Raw genomic sequence first — 26,899 nt, 5'->3', positions numbered from 1 at the left:
GGACAGTATCCTAGTGGCTGCGTTCTGTACCAACTGCAGCCTGCCAAGATCCCTTTCTTTGGCATTGATTAAAAGGATATTGCAGTAGTCAACCTTCGACATGACCAAGGCACAAATTAGCTTTCTCCCGGTGTTGGCTGGGATGAAAGATAACAGTTTCTTAATTATTCTTAAAACATAAAATGATGAGGAGACCATTGCGTTGGCATGATGTATGAAAAGTAATTTATCATCAAAGATGACACCCCAATTTCTGGCCCTTTTAACAGGGATTGGGGGTACTCCTAAATTCTCTGGCTACCAGGTTGGGGACCATCTTGGGGCAAGGTTGCCAAAAACCATTACCCCGGTCTTGGCTGAGTTTAATTTAAGGCAATGATTAGACATCCAGGTACTAATGGCCAACATGCCAACATGAAAACTGGCCTCTATTGTGTCTCCATCTTTACGCACCGCAAGCACCAGTTTCGTATCATCAGCAAATTACTTAAGTCCCATCCCAAATGATTTAATTACTCGTGCTAAGTCAGTCATGTAAATGCTTTTTTTGTTTTTATTGACGTTTATGTCAGCAAGCAGATACATGATAGCTCATACAGAGAAAAAAAAGGAAAAAACACAATAAACTTTCAAGTATAATCATTACAAAGCATTTGCACAAATTAAAAAATGTCTTACGAACAATCCTCACTATTATATTACAACATATCTGTTTGTGTCTATATATGAAAAAAATCATAAACTGTCTTCCTTTAGTTCCAAAATTTCTTAAAATTATGAACCTATCCACATTGCAATGGGGTGCCATAATTGAATCCCCTGTTCTTTCCTTCTAATACCCTTCGTTCTGAATAATGCCATCTTGAGATGATATGTGGAAAGCAATCTAGTTTGCCAATTAATAAAAGTTGGCTGTAACTCATCCAGCCATTGGTAGGTGATATATAAGCGGAAGATGGCCATACAGATAAACACAAATCCCTGCTCAGGGGGAGACCAGTCAGTCAACATTTTCTCTTGACAGCCCAGAATCGCCAATGTTGGTGAGAATTGTATTGATATACCCAAATAAACCGTGAAAAAAACCTCTATATCTTTAATAAATTAGGAAAGCTTAACACAAGTGAAGAACATGTGAATGGCATCGGCCGCATATAAACCACAATGACTGCAACTGGTCCCCCTTCCTGTATTCCACTTGGCCAATTTCCCCGGAGTATAATATAATCCAAAAATGGACATAAAATGCTGTGATTTTAGGGGGCCATTATGAAGAACATTCATTGCAAAGTCAATGCTTCTTATAAAATTAACCCCTTCCAACCCTTTAATTGTCCATTTCCTCTCACATACTTCTAAATCATCCTCCATTTTAGCTATAAACAGTTGATAAAGAAGGCCCATTTTAGCCCTTGATCTAAGTGCTTCCACAATCTCGATTTTGTTTAGTATAATCTCATTCTTTTTGAATTTCTGTTCACAAAAGCCACGGAGCTGGAGGTATTTAAAGAAGTCTCTCCGATCTAGTTTATAGGTCTTTTGCAGAATATCAAATGATACAAAATGAATCCCCTGAAATAAGTCCCCTAGATGCTGGCTGCCCAAATCTTGCCATCTTGTCATTACATAGTCACAAAAAATCCCTGGAAGAAAAAAAGAATTTTGAAGAGAGGTGTAGATACTCAGATCTATGCCGATGCCTATTTTTTTTTGCTTTTCTCCATATTATGTACGCTGCAAAAACTGCCTTGAATTTCGTTTTTTTTAAAATAGCTTGGCTCGATTACACGATTCAAACACTGCTTTGCTTCTGTTCCTAAAAGCATCTCATATATTGAAGGGGTGGCAAAATCTGGTGTCGGATATACCGGCAAAATTAACACCCCCATATGTTGCAATATAGCAATCCAATGGTAAAGTTGGAAATCGGGTATCACCCAACCTCCTCTCTCTCTGGGTAAAAAGCACCATTTCAAAGCTCTTCTAGCTCGATGGTAACCCCAAAGAAACCTTGAACACATTCTCTCGATTCAGGCAAAAAAAACTGCGGGAATTAAAAAAGGAATAGATCGGAATACATACAAAAATTTAGGAAAGATCAACATTTTTAAGACGTTGCTGCGACCATACAATGAAAGATGTAAGTTATTGATCCTTTCTAAAGTTTTATTAGATGAGCTAATATAATAGGATCAAGATTTATAGCAATAATGTCCTCTACCTTCTGTGTTATCTTAATGCCGAGATAGGTTGCCTCTGTCTCAAAAATCATATTTTCAGGGCAGCCAGTTTGTGAATGAAGCATTTGAGTTTGGTAACATTTAATTTATAGCCGGAAAATTTGCCGAAAATTCTCGCCTTCTCAATTATCTGAGGTAAGGCCTCTTCGATATCACAGCGATATCATCTGCGTATGCAAATACTTTAAAAGATCCAGTATTTATACGTACTGGCTTTATTATTCCATCTTTCTCTAAGGTAGCTATGAAGGGGTCGATATATAAGCCGAAGAGCAAGGGGGAACAGGGACAACCTTGTCTCGTCCCCCTTGCGATCGCCACTTCTCTAGAAACTTCCCCGCTAATACGAATTACAGCTGAGGGATGAGAATACAGAGTCTGTATCGCCGTGACAAATTCTATCGGAAATCCCTTCCAAACCAAAACCGCCCACGAGAACTGCCACGAGACCCTGTCGAATGCCTTTTCGGCATTCAACAGAGCCACGCCAACGGGGTATTTTATACTTTGTGACCAATCCAATATAGAGATGATACTTTTAATGTGATCAGTAGTATCTCTGCGCTGGATAAACCCATGCTGCCTTATGGAAACTAACCCAGGAATCAGAGCACACATCCTATTCGCCAAAATTTTAGAATATATCTTGCTGTCTGTATTCAATAGTGAAATAGGTCTATATGAACCTAATTCCGTTTTCCCTTTCTTTTTAAAAACTACAATCGTCGATTTTGACCATGAATCTGGATCCCTACCTAAATATGCCTGTTGACATACTTCCACTAGCTCCGTCTTTAATATATTCCAAAACGTACGATAGAATTCTAGCAGAATGCTATCAGGGCCCATAGCCTTGCCTTGTGCCAGAGCAAAAAGTGCTAGTTCCACCTCTGAAGAATCCAAAGGGATAGTTAATGTTGATTTGCAGTGGTCTGACAATGTCTAAGTGGTCAAGTCATTAAAATACTCCTTTTCTTCACCAACACCCAATCCAGGCTCCGTATCAGACCCAGAAATGCTATATAACGTTTGATAGAATCCTTGGAACACCTCAAGTACCCCTGCATTGGTATCCTGGAGATTCCCTTGTATATCCACAATTTTTGAGATATGGTTGTACACTGCTCTCTCCCTCAGCCTCTTTGCCAATACCCTACCGGTATTTTCACCGAATTCATACGCTTCTTCTTTATATCTTGTAAATTTTTAAGCAATCTGCTCCGCAATATTACTATATGCCAATGATCTTGCAATAGTTAGATCCTGTTGAGCCTTCTGAACTAGAGGCAGCTCCAGTCCAAATCGTATTGAATCAGCTAGCTTACATTCAGCAATGGTCACCCTTTCAAAATCTTGTTGATGTTTCCTCAAAACTTTCCTACGTTTGAATTTAGAGAAGCTAAGGGTTTCTCCTCTAACAATTGATTTAAATGTATCCCATACAATCTCCTGTGACGCTGTCCCTTTATTTATAACAAATTCCTTGATAACCTTGCTCATAAATTGAAAATACTCTTTATCAGCTAATAGCTGCCTATCAAAAGTCCAAGGGCGAAGGACTAATTGGAACCCTGAATCCAAAGCCAACTCTAAAACCACCGGATTATGATCTGATACCAGTTTAGGATGAATCAGAATGTTGACTTTGGATAACCAAGGAGCCACGGTAAAAAAATAGTCTAAACGGGCAAATTTGGACTGGGGGCAGAAAAAAAGGTAAAACCAGGATTCTCAGGGTGTAAAACATTCCACACATCATACAACCCATGTTCTATCATTAAACCCCGTAATGCAGAATACATTAACTTCTTTCTACCTGTATAGACACGCGTAGATCAAACATTAAAGCCAGCAGCAATATTTATAATAAAGTCACCACACATTATTAAAAGCTGTGGCCATTGGGCTATTTCAAGATTAATGAAATCTAATATTTTGGCATCATCCAAATTAGGACCGTAAATATTACACAGGGTAAATACCTGTTCCCCAATCCTAAATTCCCCAATCGCCCATCGGCCCCAATTGTCAGCTGCTGCCCTGATACAAATATCAACTCCCCGTTTTATCAAAATAGCTACCCCTCTTTTCACCCCTGAATGGTTAGAACATACTGGTAATTCTAAACCTAAATTCTTCAAATAACCCCTAATGGCCCACGCAATATGAGTCTCTTGCAGGCAAACTATATCAATGTGTAATATTTGGACAACGTTAGCCAAAACCTGTCGTTTTTTATAGTCATTAAGGCCACATATATTCAATGAACACAGTTTAATTATCCTATCCATTATCCAAATCATTTGCTACTACCTCAACCTCTAGGATCGCAGCACTCTCAAAATATACAGTTTTCCACCATTCATCATTTAGAGCTACATGCTTTAGTTCTGCTGCTGACTTTTCACCCACCCATCACCTACCCACCCAACCCAACCCCTCACCCCCACTCCCACCCTCTGAACCCACCCTCCCCTCCCTGTCCCCCTACCCAACATATGAGGCCCAGGGATCATCAATCCCTGTGAGGTATGGAGTGCCGTGTCCTCCCTCCTCCGAAACTCTCCAAAAAAAGAATTATAAAACCGCAACAAACGAGCCTATCAATACACTAAATTCTTTGATAACATTTTTGCCCAACCAATCTCTATTTTATACCCTCAAGATATTCTCTGGCCTTAACTTCAGACAAAAAAAATGTTGTTTGCCCCTTAAACATGACTTTAAATTTAGCCGGATTCTGGGAAAACACCACTGCCCCTTTTTGTTGAAATTCAGTTATCAATTGGCGCAGATGCCATCTTTTAGAGACAGTTGCCTGACAAAAATCTGGCCTAACAAAAAAATTAAAGTCTTTGACAGATGCTTTCTTGTCAGGTCGTGCTCTCATAAACCTCATAAACCATACCTCATCATACACGGCGTGGAGCACCTTAGAGTTGGCACAATGTTCTCCTTTTCCTCTTCTTTCAGCTATTCTGGTTATCTCACCTCCAAAGCGTTTGTTCTTTCCTACCCTCGTTCATTCTAAAGCCTTAGTTCTCACCTCGTTGTCTGCTCACTTTTCTCCCACTTCCCTTTCTTTGGATTTACCTCATTGGTATAATAAACACTTTAAGATTGATAATCGCGCCCTCTTTTGGAAGGAGTGGATAGATAAAGGAATTATCACTCCCCAGCATTTGCTAAAAGATGATGTCTTTTTGTCTTTTTCTGATCTTCAATCTGTTTATCATATTTCAACATGTTATTCTTCCCAGTACTCCATTTTAAAAGATATCCTTGCTTGTTACTATTTCCCTGCCAATCATACACCTATTACTTCCTCTGTCCTTCCGCCTTCTTCTCCTCCTCCTATTGACTTTTCCATGCAATACAAAGCAGCCACCATCTATAAATTATTATCACACTCCTCATCACCCAGGACCAAGTCTCCTTTGGAACTTCTATGGGAGAAGGACCTTGGCATTGACCTCCCTGTACGTACATGGGACACTCTCTAGTCCAAGATTCACACCACCTCTCGTTCTGCCAGCACGACACAATCCCTTTATTTTTTTTGCAATAGACAATTTTTTACCCTTAGTGCCCTTCAAAGATTTAAATTACTTGACTCTCCTAAATGCTGGTCCTGCTCTCATGCAAACGGTGACCTCTTTCCCATGTTTTTTCAGTGTCCCCCAATTATTGATTTATGGTTAAAAATTTGGTCCAAGTTAAACGATATTCTTTTATCTGACTTTCCCTACCATGTTGAGCATGTTTTTCTAGGTAATCTTTACACTGATTTTGATAATTTTAAGGATTCTGGCAATTTCGTTAATTTGTACCTAGCCATTACTTTTCAGATTATTACTTCTAATTGTAAAAGATGCTTCCAAAATTTCCTTTCATGCATGGTGGAATCTTCTTTGTCATCATCATAGAATGGACAGAGCTTTTGCTACCTCCACTTCTTTGTTGATTAAAAGAGACGTATTCAGAGCCGGACTGGCATTTGCGGGCACCGGGCATTTCCCCGGTGGGCTGGAGGGGTGGGGGCCGGTTTTGTGGCCGCAGGGGGCCGCTTTTCTTACAGAGTGCCGGTTTTGTTGCAGCGCTGCAAAATCGGCCCTCTGTAAGAAAAGCGTTAGCAGTGCTTTGTGGGTAAAAAAAACCCTCCCCTCCCGTTACCAGGGCCGGTGGAGAAGCAACCTGCCAGGGCTGGTTGCTGGTCTCAGTCCGGCCCTGGACGTATTTTGGTTACCTTGGACTACTTTTTTATCTAGGAGTTTACATTAGCTCTTTTTGTTAAATATTGTGTTTTAATATGCTACGTAATATGTTTTTCTTCTCTTTTTCCTTCCTTTTCTTCTCTGTTTCCTCTTTCTCTCCTCCTTTTCCTTTCTCTTTTTCTCCAAAAAAGACCTTAAAAAATGCATTTGTACTAAGTATGGTTTTATTCAATAAGGTCACTTTGTAGCATTGTATTTCTCTAGATTGCGTCTTATCATTATGTCCTGCTTTTATTGCCTCTGTAATGTTCTTTTACGTTGTTTTATTATCTCAATAAAGCATTTTAAACAAAGAAATAAAAATAAAATCGAATAAAGTAAGGTAAATTGAAAAAAATAAATTGGTTACATGAAAATGTTTTTAAAAAACTCAAGATTCATAGGACTACATAGGAGTAAAATTGCTGAAAAGCATTTTATTAAAGTGTTCTGCTAATTAGACATTAACAGAATAAAACAAGACAATCTCTAGTTGGATTACACGTTTACACCAGGCCTTCTTTACTTTCAGACAAATTAGAAGCTTGCTTAGTTATAAAGGCCTCTTCCATCTGGAATTATTACCTAATTAGGAAAGCAGTATAAGAAATCCATGTCTTTGAGGCCCTTTGATAGTCGCAGATGTGACATATGCTTGGGCTCTCGTTGGCAGCTGTCTAATCGTGTGTAATATGACAGTGATTGTACTTCTATAGAGAAACAGATGGGACGCTCGATAGAGAAAGGTTCGGCATTTCACCTTGTATTAATATTGACAAACATTGTGTTTCATGCACTGGAAAAACGAGCATTCTTTAAAGGCACTGTGATGGTGGGAATCCACTAGTGTGGGCAGCCATTATATCATAGTGTCTGTTCTCTTTAATACAGCACAATAAACTAATCTAGTAACTCGAAGGCCAGGTAGTCCCTGTGTGCTCCAAACATCTATTTTGTGTCAATACTGATTAACTGTATGGATTTTCTTTCTTCTCATTTAGAGTGTTTTAATTCTATTACTGAGAGAGACACCCTATAATATGTTCACCTATTTATGAATTGAAACAGATGTGCAGTAGTCCTACATATGGTAAAGATAACTTATCTTCTCTTACCTGGAGTCTTTGCGGATGGATGCCAACTCAAAGGTGAGATTCTGTGTGGAAGGGCAGTAAAACTTTCTCGACGTTGGCTCTGCTGACACGCCTTCTTTAGCCTTCAAACGCCTCTGAACTTCTGGAGTGTGGTCTCCACATCGATTCGGCACTTGGTTGAGGACACTGTTCAGTTTGTTCTCTTGGCTGGTGACTGGGGACGTAGGGTTGCTATTGTAACCAATGGCATCTTGCAGCTTTTCAATCTGGGATACCTTTGCTTGGAGCTCTTTCTCCAGTTGCTTGATTCTTTCATCTTTCTCCTTCAGCTCCTCCCACTTCCGTCGCAGCTCCTCTTCCAAAAGGAGGACAGTTTCTTGCAACTTTTTCAGTGCCCCAGATGCACTGTCCCTTGAGCTGGAGGAGGGACAGCTGTCTTCTGCTCTTGGGGCTTTGACAGTTCCATTGCCCATAGTGTTCTGTCGGAACATCCCAAACTCACGAGATGGCACCTTACTTTGCATTGGGCATTCTTCTTCCACCTAATAATGGGACGTTGGAGGGCACTCAGCAGGTATACTAGTAGTCATATTTTTCTTGCCACGGCATGTTTTTGCCACTTATACCTGCAGTAATATAAAACACAAACATTGCAGGTTTGTCAGTGTCATCACTTTGGGTCCATTAGAAGCACTAGACAAGAATACAAAGCAGAACAAAATAGTGTGAAAGGGAAGCAGTTAAAAAGCCCAATACCCCCTGTGAATCATTGAAGAGGTCAGCTCAATCACCCCTGGTTACACTCATGGCCTAGCTATATGGAAATGTCAAGTTTGAAGGTAGTCAATGCTGCCTTAGTTGCCATAACAACGCACAGAAAGCTGTAATTGCATTGATTTGCTCTTAGACGCTACTCCTTAGATCCGTCCACAGCTCTAACTGTGCTCTGTAAGTGGCTTCCACTTGTGATAAACCATTCCATTTTAGGATCTTTAGAACCCAGACAATTTTCTATTATCCGAAAAATATTATTATGCTTTTGCAGCATTTATCTTTGGCTGTGTGGTTTCCGTCTTGACTACATCTTATTCCCTTGTATGTTTTCCAATGTCTCTAGCCATCTCCTCCTTCCCTGTGCTGAACTGACAATTTGTGGTGTGAGAACCCTGAAAAAACTCAAAATAGACAAACATGTGCTTTGAGAAACATGCCCAAACGAAGAAGTTATGCTACAGAATACCATTATCCATGTTGCATTCATGCCACATATCAAGTCCAATCAGTCTTTGCAGGGGGGTGTAGAAAACGTGACTAATCTTGTTTTTTTCGTCCTTTGTGCTTTAACCCAAAGCCTCATACGTTCAGTAAATTGGTAAAGGTTCATGTGCCAGCATCATGCTGTGATGAAAAAGTTATGCTCTCTGTGTCCATTAACTGGCTGACTGAATAATTCAAGTATTTTTGAGGCATCTACATTCAGTGCTCTGCCAAACAATGTGTAGTCTCTATGTACAAAATAGCCATCAAATTAAACTAACTGTCAAATATGCAGATGCTATAATAAGCCTAACTGAGACCATAAGAAATGGGGTTATTAGTTGACAGAGATGAGAGGCCCACTCAAGTAATAAACACCGACCTTGTCAGGATGAACCACAACACTCACTAAATAAATCTGCACTTATCATCTGGAAGCTGTCGCCGTTGGGACCACCCATCAGAACTGGATCTTTTACTTAACTCGTTACACGGCGTGAGCACTATTTAGTTTATTTACAATGCCCCCCTCCCCAGCACTCGCGGGACAATGGTGGCGTTATTTGTATACAGAGCGCGCAATGCGTGCTTTCACTTTAATAGTGGCTGCCAGTAGCGAAGTAACTCTGGGTCATTTTTTTTAACTTTAATTCAAAGCGCGGTGCCCGCTTCAGGGATACTACGCTCTGTTTATTTATGTATTACTTTAAGACGGTTGTATGACAATCCATCGAAAACCTTGTTTTCGCGCGCGTTTACAGCGTGGCAGTTACATCGTAACAGTGATCACAGCGGCAATGTTTTGATTGCACATTGTTGCGACGCTAATGCGGCCTTCGTATTGGATAGCGTGTCACATCACAGACTTTACATCGCGCGATATGACAACGAGATTGTTGTTTATTTTAAACTTGTCTATCTCTATATTTTGAATGTCGTTTGTTGTGCGTATTTGTCCAGTAAGATTCCACCGTTTTGTGGAATACCTACACGAAATAGTCGGAACCAGGGTTGCGCACACATCCCCGGGTTGTGCCCTTCAAGGCGTGCACCTGCTTTATTTCGGTCTGTAAGACCAAGGGATGTACAAAGCAAAGATCTCATATTTTAGATTGGCCAGAGGGTCTTTAACATAACAAAGGAAGAAACAATGTATTTTTGAGAGCGATGTGTGAGAGAATATTATTTTTAGAACGAGTCCCAGCTTTGAGCGTGGGAGGTGTGGGTGATACTAATTAGTTATGTTAAACAAAACAGTCTACTTGCTTTGCGCTTTTAGGGGTTGCTTCTCAACAGTCAGAGAGAATATAATTCCAGTTTACTAAATCAAGGGGAGTGCACTGGAAGGGTTACATGACATATGGAATTGAAAGTCAGGACGTGCCTCAAAATTTAATTAAGTTGGAATCACATAATGTTTTGGAGATTAAAACCGATATCCAAATTAGGGAGTGGTACACCTTACAGCATATAAGTCCGGTGAGACAGGATTACTTTCATAGTCATCCAAGCAGGTATACCATTAGATGGCCCGAAAAAGATGAAGTAAAATTTAATAAGTCCCTTGAATTCCTTGATTCCAGCCTCAATATAATTAGCAGCGGAACATTCTTTGGTTTCTAGTTCAGCTTCTCAAAAGGGCCAATGGAATTGTGCTATTAATGAGGGCTCTGTTTAAATTTACCCGAAGCTATCTGAAGTGAACATTTAAAAAAAAACGTCGGGTTGTGCCCTTCAACGCGTGCACCTGCTTTATTTTGATCTGTAAGTGCTTCGTGTTGATGCTCCTGCCACAAAAAGTTACATTTCAACACGAAGCACTCTCAGATCAAAATAAAGCAGGTGCACGCGTTGAAGGGCACAATCCGGTTCTTCCGTTTTGTGCAATACCTAAACTGGAGCACTTTCTAGTGGCTCATTTTGTGCATGCTACCTCGGCTAAATATATAAGCCAAGAAAGCGGAGATAAAATTATCTCCCTATTACCAAGCTGTCGCTAACACCAGTTAGCGACAGCTAGTAGGAGATAGCGACCATCTTGGGCCCCACTTTGCATGTCAGTGATATTTATCACTAATGAGATGCAAAGTGGGCGTGCCAAGATGTTAGAGACTGAAAACAGTCGCTAACATCGCTATCTCCTATTATCAACTTTTGGAGATATTCGCGCTAAGCGGGAATATCTCCAAAAGCTAACACCTGCCCTGAGCAGTTCTTAGCCATGTTATCCAATGGGAGGTGGATAACATGGCTAAGAGCATTTGCTCGATAATGCATGAATATCGCTGACTTTTCAGCGATATTCATGCATTTCGGCCGTTTTTTATCACATTTGCGATAAACCTTGTTAATAGCAAGGTTTATCTGCGATAAAAATCGCCGATGTGCGGCGATAATTTTTGTCTCTAAACAAGTTAGAGACAAAAATTATCGCTAGTTGTTGGTAATATGCCCCATAGTGCTTTACCTGCACTACAGCATTGTTGTGTGAGGTGGTGAGTCTGCTCGAGACAGCTTTACCAAAATTTAATGAAACAGGCAATTTCCCTTCTTGCCATTTTTGTATCACTTCTCCCTGGGCTTGCGTCACCGCATAGTGTGTAAAGGTGGCTCATGGGAGATAAACTTCAACTATGATCCTCACTGGAAGAGGAGTGAGTAGCGCAACCAGATGTTTGAAGGGAGAAAGCGCAGTGAGCGCCAGTAGGTACAGTGAATGCAGGTGGCACGGAATTCCCCACTGACTTCTGAAATGACTGCACAGAAAGACCTGCAAATCATTGTCATTTATGGAGGTCTCTCAAGAAATTGCCATACATTTGCAAAAAGCAACGTTTGCTACTTCATTGAACTTGACCACATTAAGAGCTGTAAGCCTCGAGAGGGTTACAGAAAGCACTTGATATATAGGGATTTATTATGCCACCTTTGCCATACATGCCTCCACCCATGCATCCATCCATCCACTCACCCACACATCATGCACCCATCCACAAATTATTATGCCCCCTTTGTGAAGCAGCTGTGAAGCAGCTTGCCATAAATGTATTTCAGTAGCATAATTTCGCCACCTTTGCCATACATGCCTCCACCCATGCATCCATCCATCCACTCACCCACACATCATGCACCCATCCACAATTTATTATGTCACCTTTGTGAAGCAGCTTGCCATAAATGTATTTCAGTAGCTTAATTTTGTGGTCACCCGGGAGCGCAGTTCATGTGAATGCTTATTATGTGAGCAGTAGCTTAATTTCGTGGTCATCCGGACGCATAAACATCTGGGAGCGTAATTTATTATGCCACCTTTGAGCGCTTTGGCGTTCACATCATGCACCCACTTGTCCATGTGAATTTGAGCGCATTGGCGAATTGGCATAATCTCTATGGCATTATTTCATAATTCCACTTGAATGTTCAATTCCACATAATAATCAGCATAATCTCTAGTGGCATTATTTCGATGGCATTATTTGGAGGTCCATGTGAATTTGATGGCATTGGCGGCATTGGCGGTGACATTCCTTGCGATCTAACTGTAAACGCGCAGTTGTCGCATGCATTGAGAAAGTATGCAATGTAACCGCCCGCGATGTAAAAGTCGCAATGCGATGGCAGCGCGACGTAACACTGTCAGTGTACTGGGTGTTCCCCCTTTAAGTCTAGTACTTAGCTGCTGCAAACCCCGCCTCCCCAGGTTGGGCGGCCTCTGGTTCCAAAGTGCACAGATACTGACTCTGATATGAGTGAAGGCCGAGAGTAACGCTGGGTCCTAAAGTCCTGTGGCCCCCACCGGCTCCTAGATGCGTCCTGCGCTGATGGAGTCAAGGCCGGGTTTTAAGCACCTTCCTAGAGTGAAGCACTACATGGGCGACCTACGCCGTAAGTAACGCTGGGCCCTCTAGTCCTGCAGGCCCCACAGCTATGATATGTGTCCTGTGCTAAGGCAGCTTCTTATTCCGTAGCACAAAATCAGAATTGCGTGCATTTGACAAATTTGAGGTTTGTCATTATTGCTCCAGTGCAGTATAACTCCAAGAAAACCTGTTGTTGACGGAGACTGGAAAGCTTACTTCTGCTGTGCCCAGCAAGTGAATGTTAATCAGCCTTCATGGTGTGGCTCTGAACAGGTGCGCAACGCCCATTGGGCTGAATTGTGAAGCCCCCCCCCTAGTGTGTATCAGCCCAGGGTGAGGCAGCTTCCCAGCACACATAGCTGCACCCGAGCACTTCACAGGTCTTTAAAAGACCATCTACTTGTTAAGGAGGCTTTGTTGTATTTTCCCCCCTTCTTAGAGCCCCTGCAGCTCCACTCTGCCGGTTGCTTGAAGAATTAGCCCCCCTGAAATTTTTTATTCGTCCCCTACTGAAATCTGGCTCTAATTGCGCCTCTGGCTCTGATCCCTCGGCTATGATCATCACGTTAGAGCGCGCAATGCGTGCTTTCATTTTAATAGTGGCTGCCTGTAGCGAAGTAAAGCTGGGCCATTTTTTTAGGTCGAGGACCCAAGGCTGGCTTGCCAGCCGGAAGTCGGAGATTTAATGATCTTCAGTAGTGCAGTTTAACCCGCCTCTCTCCTCTGTCTCTCCTCCATTGGCTGGCTTCCTAAACGGAGGCCAGCCATTGGAGGAGAGAGGCATCCTTCGAAAGAAGCTCCGTCTCTTTCAGATTCGGGGGCGTGTTGGTTCTGTTCTTTCCACTTTTAAGCCCCGCCCCTTTTGGGGACAGCCAAACACGCCCCTGAATCCAAAATTTGCGGAGCTTTGCGGCCACCATTGCTCCCCGACCGCCTGATGCGACAGACATGCACAAGGCACACGTTTCACCAGCCAGCAGTCCCTGCAATGCCCAGCAACCTCCACAGTGCAGCCCAGCTCCACCAGCGTCAGACCCCTGCTCCACGGCACCCAGCACTCATCTCAGGTGGGCGCCACAGCACAGGGAGGCTCCGGCAGGTTCCTCGCTTCCCCAGTTCTTCCTCTTGATCTCACGGCCTGCTGCTGTGGAGGGGGCTGCCCGCCGCCCTGGCCGCCGCCGCACAGGCCTTGTGTGCAGTGTGCACTGAAGGCCTCAGCCGACGCGCACCTCCTCTGGGGCGAGGGGGGCTCCCGGGAGCTGCAGGCACGAGCCAGAGGTGGGGTGCGACAGCCCGTGGTGGGGGAAAAGAAGATGAAATTCCGTATCTCTTTCCCCGCCGTGTCTTTTTCCCTCCCCCCTCTCGCTAATTAGGTCGTCCACTGCTGTTCTCATTCCCCTCTCTCCACTAATGTTATTGTAAACCAGAAAACCATTTGAAAGCTTTTGTGTGGGTGGGTGTTTTACTGTTGTCATTTTTTCCGCCTGCGGGATGCGCGTGCCCTTTGACCCCACTTCACGCGATCAGTCCCTGCTGAGAAATTATTAACTACCAGAGTAGTCGGAGGAGAGCTTCATGCCCGAGACGCCCGTCCATTTTACAGCCCTCATTACAGCGAGGGGCTACGCTGCAGAGGGCTATTAAACACGCTCCAATATGTAATTGAAGAAAAGCTGCAGTGAAAGTAAGAACTGCTGAAAGCGGCAAAAACAACACCTACTTTTCAACACAATCCGCATTCACAGCACTAAGCAGTCTGGCGGGGGCTCGCGCTAGCCTTGATCACAATCGATTGACACTAAACTGATAACGAATTCAATATTGGGAATCTGTGACCAAACTGGCCAGTGCAGCCTCACTCCCTCCTTCTCGCGAATATCTCCTAGTTTATGTAGAACGATAAGATGAGAACGTTAACACGAAACGCACATGCACACTAAAGTCAAAACAAGAAACCCTTTATCCACTCCTGCCTATCCCACTCACACTAAAGTAAAAAAAAAAAAAAAAATCCTTTATCTACTCTTGCCTATCCCACTCACTTGGCCGTCGATCGGCTACCCCTTAAGCTCTTAAACCTTAGTTTTCCTGCCTCTCATCACAGACCTCTGAGGAGGCTGCTTTCTCCAGAATTGAATATTTGATACTGATGAAGGGTAGCACAAGCAGCAGAAGTGCGCTTACACAAAACACCTCCAGGACAAGCAGCAGCAGTGCACTCTTCCCTCACACTGAATAGTTGCAGCGCAGGCAGACGCCCAGTAAACTTCCCACATATATCAGTTACAGCTAGGTGGTGTGTGAAATTGCAATTTATTTGTGGGAAATATTTTTACATTGCGCGAAAATTATGTAAAATCTACTTTCAGATATCTTACTTGAAAACGTAATTCTTTGTTTACGGTCCGTTCAAAAGTTAGTCAAGATACCTATAGGGGAACTGACTGGAGGAGAAAATGTCTCCTGTGAGACACTTACTGCGTCACCAGTCATCAATTACTAAATGTCCATATTTTCTGGACGTAATAAACATGTCGAACTGCCCTAGGTACAGCACAAGTAGTAAAGGTGCAGGCTTACTTCACACTGAATTGTTACAGCACAGACAGCAGTGCAATGCACCTCAGACACCCATCATAATATAGGTGGCAGCAGTGAAAGCGTCCCCAGCACATAGGGGAATTAAACATGGGCATGGCCCACACCACTGAGATGAAGGTGGAGTAACAAGGACAGTGGGTGACGCATGTAGCTGGACACAGGAAAAGCAACTGGTACAAAACCAGCTACACGGACGCAGGAGGCTGAGAGGCGCACTAATGGGGATGATACAGGCAGCTGCAAAAAGGGGGAAGACATTGGGAACACCAGCTAGCAATGAAGAAAACTTCAGAGGCTTGATTAGCTGGGAAGGGCAAAAGCAGGGGGACTTGTGCTCATTGGAGGGGATAAAGCTAGAGAAATAAGAATTAGCAAAGCCAATAAGTGTCACCTAAGCAATTATTACCGGCTTTGCCAATGCCTTTTCGCCATTTGTTGTAGAGCAGCGCAGCTGCTGTGCAGCATGGCTAACAGCTAAAAAAAAACAAAAAAAAAACGCGACGAAGAGGTCAGCACTGGAGATTTTTTTCTTATGGCGGGTGGGCAACACGGACAATGGGTAGGAGGGAACAGGCAATACGAACAAGAGTTGGGAGGAAATGGGATTGTAAAAAAAAGCATTAGGCAGCCACTGGCCGCATCAGATGTCCTACGTATCAATGTACAGAGATGAACTGGGATTACATTTCAATAAATGATGGTGAGCTGTCCTACGTATCAATGTACAGAGATGAACTGGGATTACATTTCAATAAATGAAGGTGAGCTGTCCTACGTATCAATGCACAGAGATGGACTGGGATTACATATCAATAAATGAAGGTGAACTATACTGTATATCAATGTGTGGAGGTTAACTGGTATTACCTATCAGTGAATGAAGGTGAGTTGTTCTACATATCAATGTGCAGCGATGACCTGAGATTACTTATCAATGAATGAAGGTGAGCTGTGATACATATCAATGTGTGGAGGTGAGATGAGATTATATATCAATGAATAACGGTGACATGCAACATATAGTATGCCTCAATATCTGGGAGGCTGTCCCCCTGGCTGTGCTTGCTCTCCTGCCCCCTGGCTGTGCTTGCTCTCCTGTCCCTGGCTGTGCTTGCTCCCCTGCCCCCTGGCTGTGCTTGCTCCCCTACCCCCTGGCTGTGCTTGCTCTCCTGCCCCCAGACTGTGCTTGCTCTTCTGCCCCCTGGCTATGCTTGATCCCATGTCCCCTGGCTGTGCTTGCTCCCCTGCCCCCTGGCTGTGCTTGCTCTACTGCCCCCTGGCTGTGCTTGCTCTCCTGCCCCTGGTGTGTGTGGCTGGGTGTGTGTGGCTCTGTGTGGATAGCTTTTTTGTAAGTGGCTCTATGTGTGGGTGGCTTTGTCTGTGTGAGGGTGGCTCTATGTAGGTGGCTCTATGTGGGTGGCTCTGTGTGGGTGGCTCTGTGTGGGTGGCTCTGTATGTGTGTGTGGGTGGCTTTGTGTGTGTGGCTCTGTGTGGGTGTAAATGCAATAGGTCATGCATTTGCGAGCGATTAAGCTATTGGCATTGTAAATGACAATGCCATTTATTTAACGATTAAGCTATTGGCATTGTAAATGACAATGCCATTTATTTATGATTTAAAAAAAAAAAGTCATGAGCAATGCCAATAGCTCTACCTTTAATAATGCCGAGACCATTGCATTGTAAATGCTTGTTTTGCTTTAATTCAAAGTGCGGTGCCCACTTCAGTGACACCACACTCTGTTTATTTATGTGTTTCTTTAAGACTAGTGCTTAGCTGCTGCACAACCCGCCTCCCCAGGGTGGGCGGCCTCCGGTTCCAGAGTGCACAGATACTGACTCTGAAATGAGTGAAGGCCAAGAGTAACGCTGGGTCCTGAAGTCCTGTGGCCTCCACAGGCTCCTATATGCATCCTGCGCTGCTGGAGACAAGGCCGGGTTTTAAGCACTAGCATGAAACACTACATGGGTGACCTCCGCCGCAAGTAACGCTGGGCCCTGAAGTCCTGCAGGACCCACCAGCTATGATATGTGTCCTGTGGAAAGCTTACTTCTGCTGTGCCCGGCAGGTGAATTTTAATGTTATCACATAAAAACAAAAAACACTCACTGTAAATTAACCTTTTCAACTCCACACATACTCACTTGGTCCTGAGGAAAGCCTGTTTTAAATTAAGAAAGGCCAGGCTGAAACATGTAGACCACACAGGACACTGGAGGTCATAATCCATACTCCACCGTGTCCGTCTGCCTTTTAATATGCCAACAGAGCCCCAGTTTATTAAAATAGTGTTTTTTTACCCTTGGGTGCTGGGATTTTTGTATGGCTTTTTAATCTTCACCTTCACACTCACCACACTGCACACTCAGTAAATATACCAGCTCTGCAGTAATCTGGCGTCGAAGCACACCCGGGGCACGCTAGGTGCCACTGTGGTGGGCCCGATGATGAAGCATGCCAGCAACTAGGTTGGTGGGTGAGGGCTTTCTAAAAACCTACTGGTTTTCCTTGACATACGTACTCCATTGAGTCTTCCCTGTAAAAAACCTAGCTAGTCTTTCTTGAATTTTGAATTTTAATGTTAATCAGCCTTCATGGTGTGGCTCTGATCAGGTGCGCAACGCCCATTGCAGGGGCGTAGCTAGAGCTTGTGGCGCCCGGGGCTATCCCTCAGATTACCGCCCCTTGGGGGGGAAGTGGGGGGGTGTATTTTATTAAACTCAAATCAACAGTTTAAATAAACAGACTCCTACTGGACACAGTTAAATATTGAAAAACGCGTTCACAACAATGAATCCATAAATAAGTAAATACTATAGCAATACGGTGTGCAGTACCTACCAGAAGCTAAGAGTTGTTCAAGTTGTCTCATTGGCTGTATCACTGACTCATCCGTGAGTTCAGAGTCTGTAGTATAGTACTCGGTAAGAGCCTTCTCAGCATCAAAATATTTCCGGTAGACTGATGTCCATGTTAAGCCCGGCTCCATGTTCATGTCTATAGACTTGTTGATGAGCCGTGACTCTGAATGCCACGCGGCCAGTGCTATGCATTGAGATAATTTTTGCCCGGTTATATTCCACAGGTGCAGTTTGCTTATGTGCCCAGGTTCTGCTTTCTTGTTTGCTTTGTAGTCAAGGTGCGTGCCTGGCTGCCTGCAAGACAGACAGTAAAGCAGGCATCAAGAGGAATGGTCTCCCTCCAAGACTCCGACTCCTCGACACGACGAGGTGCGAGCGTAGGGTGAGGTGAGCGCGTAACGCGTCACTACTACGGCGAGGGCTGGCCAAAAATGTCCTTCAGGGCCGTCATTGGTTGCGCTCGCCGCGCCGCGCACGCTACCACTGATTGACGGCCCTGGAGGACTAGTGTGAGCGAGGGCGAGGCAGTTAAGGTAGCGGACGGTAACTACTGCAGGCAGCAGGCACAGCCGCACAGTGCAAACGCGGGACGGACTTTAAATTGCCAAAACTAAGTCCCACGTTTGTGTGCACTGCATGCAGCGGCAGACTGCAGTGCAGTTACTGTTACCGGCCGGCGAAGCTAGTGTGAAACAGGTCAGGTCACCGTCCTCAGGTCACAGAGGCCGCCGCGGCTGCAACGGGCTTCGGCCTCCAGTGCTGGCCCGCGCGGCCGCCTCAAAAAATGTGCCGCCTAGGGCGGACTGCCCACCCCCCCCGACTCCCCCCTCTAGCTATGCCACTGGCTCATTGGGCTGAAAGGTAAAGCCCACCCCGTAGTGTGAGTCAGCCCGGGTGAGGCAGCTTACCAGACACACAGAGCCGCACCTGAGCACTTCACAGGTCTTTAAAAGACCATCTACTTGTTAAGGAGGCTTTGTTGTGTTTTCCCGCCTTCTTAGAGCCCCTGCAGCTCCACTCTGCCGATTGCTTGAAGAATTAGCCCCCAAAATTCTTTATTTGCCCCCCTACTGAAATTTGGCTCTTGTTGCGCCTCTGGCTCTGATCCCTCGGCTATCATCATAGCGTCAGTTTTCCTATTTATTTGTTAAGTGCAATTGTTTTCTAGGTGCTTGAGAGGGATGCGTTCTAGGGCAATACATTTTATTACCAAGTCCCAGCCAGTTCAGGGGTGGGGAAACCGATAGAAGCAGTACTGCCCCATACAAAAGGGAGAATTGGTGAGTACATCATTGAACACAGAAGATATATGTATATAGATACAGAGAGAGTCAACAACAGTAAAATAATTTACAGTAATTGTCTACGTAAACTAGAAGACTGTCTCTGTTATCACTAAAAGATGGCACTTTACATCTTTCATACACGGGCATTGTCCAGACGCAATTTCCCTTTTTATAGTAAAGCAAATACTTGAACATTGCTGAACTGTCAGAGATGAATTGCTTTACAATGACCAGTGTTTTAAAATTGCTTTTATTATATTTGTGCCTATCGATGTAAAGTGTTATTCATGATTGTTTGTCTTTTTATTGACCCGAGGGCTAAAACAGCAAATAATGATTGGTTCTCACCCTCAAGAATACATTACTGTCAAGTAAATTACAGTGAACTTAAGTCCTTTATTACATTGGTTCAAAGCAAATTAACTAAATATTTTTAGAATTGTGAGAGACCAATTTATGCTAGGGAGACGAAGTGTATGTGGTTGTGGTGGCGGATGTTCTTGAGGGCTTTTATGTATATAACGAATAATAATAGGCACGGGTGGAGGCCTGTAGCACCCTGCAGTTTAATTGTTAGCTGGGGAGAAGAAGACTCCTATGCAAGGTGAATATGTTCAATCGGGGCATGGTAAACATTCAGATAGAAATAATGATATAAGTCAGATGATTTCCAAACCAAAAGAACAATACACAGGCTCCCCATCCACTGTAGAAATGCCTATTTTGACAGTGAAACAAATTCAAGGCAAATCTGAAAATATTGAGGGTTACTCTGTATGTGACAATGTGCATGTAATGGGAATTCCTGAAAGAGCGATGAGCAATATGGAACTGTTGATCAAGAAAGTAATGTCGGAACTTTTTAATGCATCTGAGATAGCGAAGCATTGTACTGTTGAGCACATGCATGGATCTCTCACTCTGGTTCCATTCTGCTTCCAATTATTGTTAAACTCTTCAGCTACAAGTATTGGGAATCTGTCCACCTACTCATGCTAGACTGTCAGCTATATAAATATGTCTTTTTCAGACTTCGCACTTTAGTACAACCGGTCTATTCTACCGCTCGGAATGTGCTATTTTGGATGACCATTACACTTAACATAAAGCCGCCAACCGCCCTTGCTGGCAACTGCACATAGCACTTTATTTTACCTGTTGTTCCGTCATATAAGATCCTTTCCATTAAACCTGCTATGGCACGGTTGTACTTTTTCAGTCCTTGCACATACACGCTTGTGATCTAAAAGCCTTTACCTACCCATGTTGGCAATCACATTCTGCACTTTATTTTGCATTGTGCACGGGCATATATACTCATCTTAATTAACTCTGCTCTTGCACGATTTTGCACTTTCTGTGGTTCCTGTATATGTAAGCCTTTTGTGCTCTACCTTTTTAAGCATTGGCTGGCACGATTATTAATCGTTTTTAGCTTCCTCATCAGGCTGTTGCAGAGCCATTGCTCTCCCCCTTTTTCGACTCACAAATCATTTAATAGCAGCTCCAGAGTTTTTACTTTAGCTAGACATGGTCGATGATGTCCAAGCCCCTCTTGCACGGGAGCCCTACTTTTGTTCAACACATTCCTGACCTGATCCATTGCCCCCCCCCCCCCCTTATAAACTCTAGCTATAGTAAACTACGCTGCAGCGTAGGACTGAGGACGTAGCTATGTTTTTGAGAGTAGCCACAGGGCTTCACTGTCTGCCCTCTAAGGCATCTTAAGCTAATCAGATAGCACTTTGATTGCCTGAAACCATTGCAAGAAGGCATACAAGCAATAAGCATTTCCAATGCAATAGGTCTCGCATTTGCGAGAGTGTTAGTTATTGGCATTGTAACTGACAATGCCTTTGTTTTAAACATAAATAAAAAGCATTGCCATTTACAATGCCATTAGATCAAAGTCTTGTAATTGCGAGACCTATTGCATTGCAAATGCTTATTGATCCTGGCAGCACCTTCCCTCTCTCCAGCACAGTCGGTGCCCTGGGGGACTACACGGACAATCACCCCTCACTGCATACTCCTGCCAGGAGACGGCTAGGTGGTGACCCCTGACCGTCGGACAGGGGCACTTCAATGGCCGGGCACTCCCGCAGCACGGGACGCAGAGCGAGAAGCATGTAATGCCCAAGCATTACAAGCTGATTAAACGAAACACCTGTAGTTGGTGTATTGGGAGGATGTTGAAAATGTCTATTATTGTAATTCAAATCCAGGTCAATTAACAACCCAATTTCTTAGGTTCAAGCCAGGCCCTGCTTTTGAAGATTTTCTAGACCGAAATCAACCCAATCTGGAGAAAATATTGTATATAAAATTTTGCTATGAATAATTAGGTCTTATACCTCATAATGGAAGGCGAGCCCTATCTTAGAGGAGGATATCTGCACTTTATGCACTTTAGGCCAGACAGAAATTATTGCACATTATTTCTTCTTTTGCAAGGTTTACAACATGAATAGGAACACATTGATTCATCGACTCTGCAGGAACTTGAGGTTTAGCAGGTTTGAGGAAGCCTTAAGAGTGTTGGAAAGTGACACATCACCTCATATAATCTTTGCACTTAGCAGTTACCTACTTGCAGTTGGATTCATACGTAGCCATGGCCCATGTAGGTAGAAGCGGCAGGGCGGGGGGTGGTGGGGGGGGGGGGTAGGTGTGGGGGGATTTTGACATACAACAATGACAGGGGGAAATTAATTTCTTATTTAATTTCTCCTCGTGGTCATCTGTCAAATCCCCCCCCAACCCGGCCTCACTGCTCTTACTTGCACGGGCCGCAGATGTTCATACGCAAAAAGATGGGGCTAACATTTTTAAGGTCACCAGTTGTCATGAATAATTTCTGAAATATATATTGTCAATCAGCTGAAACTTTCTAATTGTATGTTTAATTGATTATTCCAAAGCAATAGCATTTAATTGAGTGGTAAATTGAAGTTTAAATGATTTTAGGAGTATTTGTGGCCACATTTGTAACGTTTAAATGTTTTGAATATAAAATTATTCTTATTGAGGAAGATTTTATAGATGTAATTATTGTATTTAGAACTGACTGGGATTGTGGCTCTAGAAACCAGGTTTAGATCGCCGGTAACATAGATACCTATTGATAAATACTATTATTGTATTTATTTTTTCAAGTATTGGCATTCAAAATGGACTGCCCTTTAACAACGTAATGACATGTTTTTAAGTATGTTTGTATGCAAATGTAATGGCCTATGGCTAAAATAAAGTTTACCTAACTAACTATAAATAAAATGACACAAATATCTAATAAGTAGCACCAGAGTTATGCTTTTTAAGGTTTTTGGTAAAAGCACCAAGAAGAACACAAAGCCAATTGCTGTTATCTAGTCACAAACTGGACCAGATCAAAGACAAACGTTCAGACCGACAGCATTGGCGCTGGAATCCGAGCAGGGGTCATTGGCAACGAGTTGCTGAAATTTCAGGTCTCAGTCAGAACCTCCAGTTGGTGGCACAGTTGTTGTCGAAATGAAGCACTGATCAACAATCGCAAAATTTGCATTCGCAGAAAACACGGGGTGGTTGTTGTCAATAAGAAGAGGCCTAGGTGGTGAAATCCAGGGTCTGTATCTGGGAAGGTCACGTCAGCAGTCAAGTGCAGGTCCTAGGTTGACCTCAGTTAAGTCCACTTGCATTCATGAAGAGACCGCGGATGGTTCTTTGTGACACGAGGAGCCCAGAATCTCAGTTGTTTCACCTGGAAACCAGTTCTTTCAGTTTTTAAGATAGCGGAGTACACTCTAACATCAGCCAGGGGTCTAGGATTTAGAGCAGCGCTTCCTGGGGGTTAGGACATTAACCACCAGAGAACGTCAGCAGGGTTCAAGCAGGTCCAGTTGCTACTTGTCAGCTGGGCTTTTGCTGGGAAAGGACTCTGGAAGCGTGTTGTGTTGCTGTGCTCAAACAGGAGGTCTGTCAATTGGCCCTTGGAGTCACTTCTGGGATCCTTGAATCAAAGAAAGCAGGTCGAACCTTCCTTCAGGATTCAGATAGCAGGCCAGTCCTCCTTCTTTATCTCCACAGATCCAGAAGTGTTCTGATGAGAGGTTGTGAGAGAGTCAGTTTTGTATTCAGTACTAACATGTGTGTGGCTAACCTTAAACTGGTACTGGTTAGGTCTTCCCCTTTCCCTGGGTCTGGGGCTGTCGCCAGTCCATCTCCAGTAACAAAGGGCAGGCGAGCCCCACGTCTGAGCTGCATTTGCCACTGATTTGGCAGGCATCTTTAGCAGTCAGGAAGGGTATAGTTCTTAGGCTATCCTTTGAAGTCCAGGACGGGCAGGATACAACCCCTCAGGCTAGCCTGCTCAGGAAAGGAACACCTTTCCCCACACTCAAGGTCTGTTTGTCCCATGCCTTGAAGGGACACACGTCACACCACAGTAGAGACATTAACGGTCTAATGAACCTGGAAACTGGCAAAAAGGCATATTCAGTGTTGGCATGATAATGCAACGTTTCTGAAATTGGCTTAATCAGAATAGTAATTAAAAATCTGACATTACTATTATAGACGATTTTAAATTATAACAAATGAGTGAAAGAAATTCCTCTATTGGCTCCCAAACTGAAGTAATCACTTATTAGGCGTAATAAGGTTACCTTTTGTTAGTCTATGGTGGAGCTAGCCTGGCTACAGGGAAAGATAACTTTGGGGGGAGTTTCACTGCCAAGACATGCAAAACTTAGGTACACGTGCCCTACTTTTTAAATAACATGCTCCCTGCTCTAAGAGATGTTAGGGACTACGCTGTGTGTGAAAATATAGGTATTGAAAAGGAAGTTTGGGGTCCGGCAAAAGGTTTAACTTGCCAGTTCGAAATGGAGGTTTTAATACTGCACTCTAGGCTGCAGTGGGAGGCCTGAGACATGTTTTGTAGTGCTACTTTAGTGGGTGGCACAATGAGTGCTGCAGCCCACTTGTATAATTTAATTTACAGGCCCTAGGAACATTTAGTACAATGTAATAGGGAAATACAAGTAAATTAAATGTGCAAATTAGGTGTATATCAATTTTACCATGGTGGGAGGGAGAACATAGGCACTTTACTACTGGCTATTAGGAGTAAAGTGGGAAGAGTCCTAATGCCAAATATTATCATCTCTAACAGAGACATAATGTCATTTTTTCAGTCACACATGAGTTACAGATCCATGCTTATTTTGTTAATCTTCAACTAGTGCTGAAGCAGCAAAGAAAACTAATTGTGGCCCACAACTCAACTAACAATGTGGCATTATACCAGAATATCATAACCAGAATGACATCTAATGGAATTATTGTGTTTTGAATATCATTTACAAAATATCACCAGATAAAGTTAATAACAGATAATCTACACCCAGTGCGGTGATATTTTTGTAAACAATATTTAGGACATGATATACATGGAGAAGTGTGGCTCACTGGTTAGAGGAGGCATACCCTGAAGCAGAGGTCAGACCCGGGACCAGGGTTCAATTCCCGACGCGGCAGGGTCTTGAGCCCAATTGTCCACGGACTCGATAATTCTCGCTTCGGTGCCCACTCTCTAATCATGGGTTCACACGCTGCAACTCTGGGCATTAAGCTTGCTTAATCTCCACAACGGCCCCCCCGCGGCGGGATGCCTGGCCTTCACCTTGGGGATGCCCAGTATGGGTTATCTCACAGGGAAAGGCCAGGACGGGTTCCCAATACAAGCGCCGAGATGCCCAAGGGTAAGTTGTGCGCTATATAAGACCTCACAAAAAAATAAACATGTGAGACTATGTTTTTACTGACATCATTGTGACATACAACATGCAGCACAGCAGCATCTCCCAACCTAGTGTCAGATACTATGCACATGGCCTCTTTGTGAAGAAGCAATACAAGTTGTACATATAAACAGTCCCCTTATCTCAATGGAAAACCACCTTATTCATAGTAAAAACAATTAAGAAAAAAAGGATCTCTCTGTCCTGAAGAAGACCCCATGACCTTTTTTTGGTTCCAGTGAGGGTCAAAATACAATGAGTAGGCAAGCGAAAAGAGGACATCAGACTTTTTGAAGCAATTAAAGAGCAGAAACAACCTTTAAATGTACCTCTAAATGCCGTCACAATCCTTCTGTCGCTGTTCCCCCCTTTGTAGGACCTAGGCATATGTGGGCAGACAACCTCATAGACTGTGCTTGTCACAACAATAAAAGGACTGTCCGTTTTTTGGGCCTTTAAGAGTAAATGTTAAATATAAACACCGAACCATCTTAGTAAATACATTATAAGCATGCTTTTCATGAAATTTGTAAGAATAGCTTTTGCAAATAGGTTCACCCATGTTTTATTTATTGAAGGGTGCACTACTCAAACACATGATAAATGATACTGAAACTTATGAATGGCATAATACATTTTTTTCAGTGGCATTTCTGCTGGATACATTAAATTTTGCTAATGCTCAGAGACTCAGGAGATCATATAGGGAATACTGGAGTGGGAAAACCGCCATAAATCATCGGTTGCCCACCCTCTAAGTCCTCTGATATCACTGTCCTATTTAGAAGTGGAGGAAGCATGAGGGTTACACTGGCTGAGCTTTGGCTGGCTCTGCTGGTGCTAACTATTGGCCAGGCAGCCCGTCCCCCACTGGATCGCCAGGGTGGGGGAACATCCCTAGATTACCCTACCCAGGTCACCACGTGACTCATGACAGTCCCAGCCACTTGACTCTCAGAAGTAATGTGGGTCAAGCAGTCCTAAGCTTCACAAGAGGGGTAGGAGGTAGATACAGGGGGTCAACACAGGTTCACAACTCAAAACACATTCAATAGCAGCAATACATTACTGTACAAATACATGTTTTAAAGAAAAAAGGAGTATTTATATAAAAATACAAAGTAAAATACAGCATATACAAACAATATACACAGTCCCCTGAGGTTTGGGCTCTCCGAGTCCTACTTCCCTCTGATTAACCGTAGTGGTTAATCGCAGTTAATTATAGATGACATATAGTTTAAGCCACACTAGTAGGCCAAGTATCAGGAGTCCCACTCCGACTCTTCCAAAGTAAAAAGTGCTCCAGGGGCAAAAGCAATATGTGGCAAAACAAGTTCACCCACAGCCTTCTAGCCCTGGTATTAGTCTTTGTACTCCTCCAGGGGTTGTGCAACTGGATCTGCTTGGAGCATTTCACTCTCAGACATCACAGGATGCTTAACTGACTGCTGGTGGTGAGTAGCACTTGCAACTGTTCAGGACAAGACCTGGGCATCCACATAATGTCCTCCGGTGAGACAGTAAGTTCCTCTGATCCTTCTCAGAGGTGGAGGGAGCGATCACTCGGGTTCTGATCTTCAGTTGGTGTTCAGGCACAATCAGGTCACCACGGCGTTCCCTCCCATCGATGATGGAAGAGGCAAGCAATGTTCCTTGTTCT

The 26,899-nt window shown here is 43.5% G+C and overlaps 1 protein-coding gene across 2 annotated transcripts in view; it reads right to left on the bottom strand.

The window, feature by feature from the left end:
• Nucleotides 1-26,899, bottom strand: part of LOC147711410 (cGMP-dependent protein kinase 2-like) — a 2,360,133-nt gene that overhangs the window by 2,128,465 nt on the left and 204,769 nt on the right. For both annotated transcript variants that reach the window (XM_086922130.1, XM_086922129.1), the window contains exon 2: nt 7,609-8,213. In XM_086922130.1, the coding sequence (XP_086778256.1) occupies nt 7,609-8,111 (503 nt within the window). In that variant the 5' untranslated portion in view covers nt 8,112-8,213. The remainder of the gene's footprint in view (nt 1-7,608; nt 8,214-26,899) is intronic.

The sequence above is a fragment of the Lissotriton vulgaris genome, chromosome 5 (assembly GCF_964263255.1).
Source record: "Lissotriton vulgaris chromosome 5, aLisVul1.2, whole genome shotgun sequence".
NCBI lineage: Eukaryota > Metazoa > Chordata > Amphibia > Caudata > Salamandridae > Lissotriton > Lissotriton vulgaris.
This window is presented reverse-complemented; position numbering and strand designations above follow the sequence as displayed.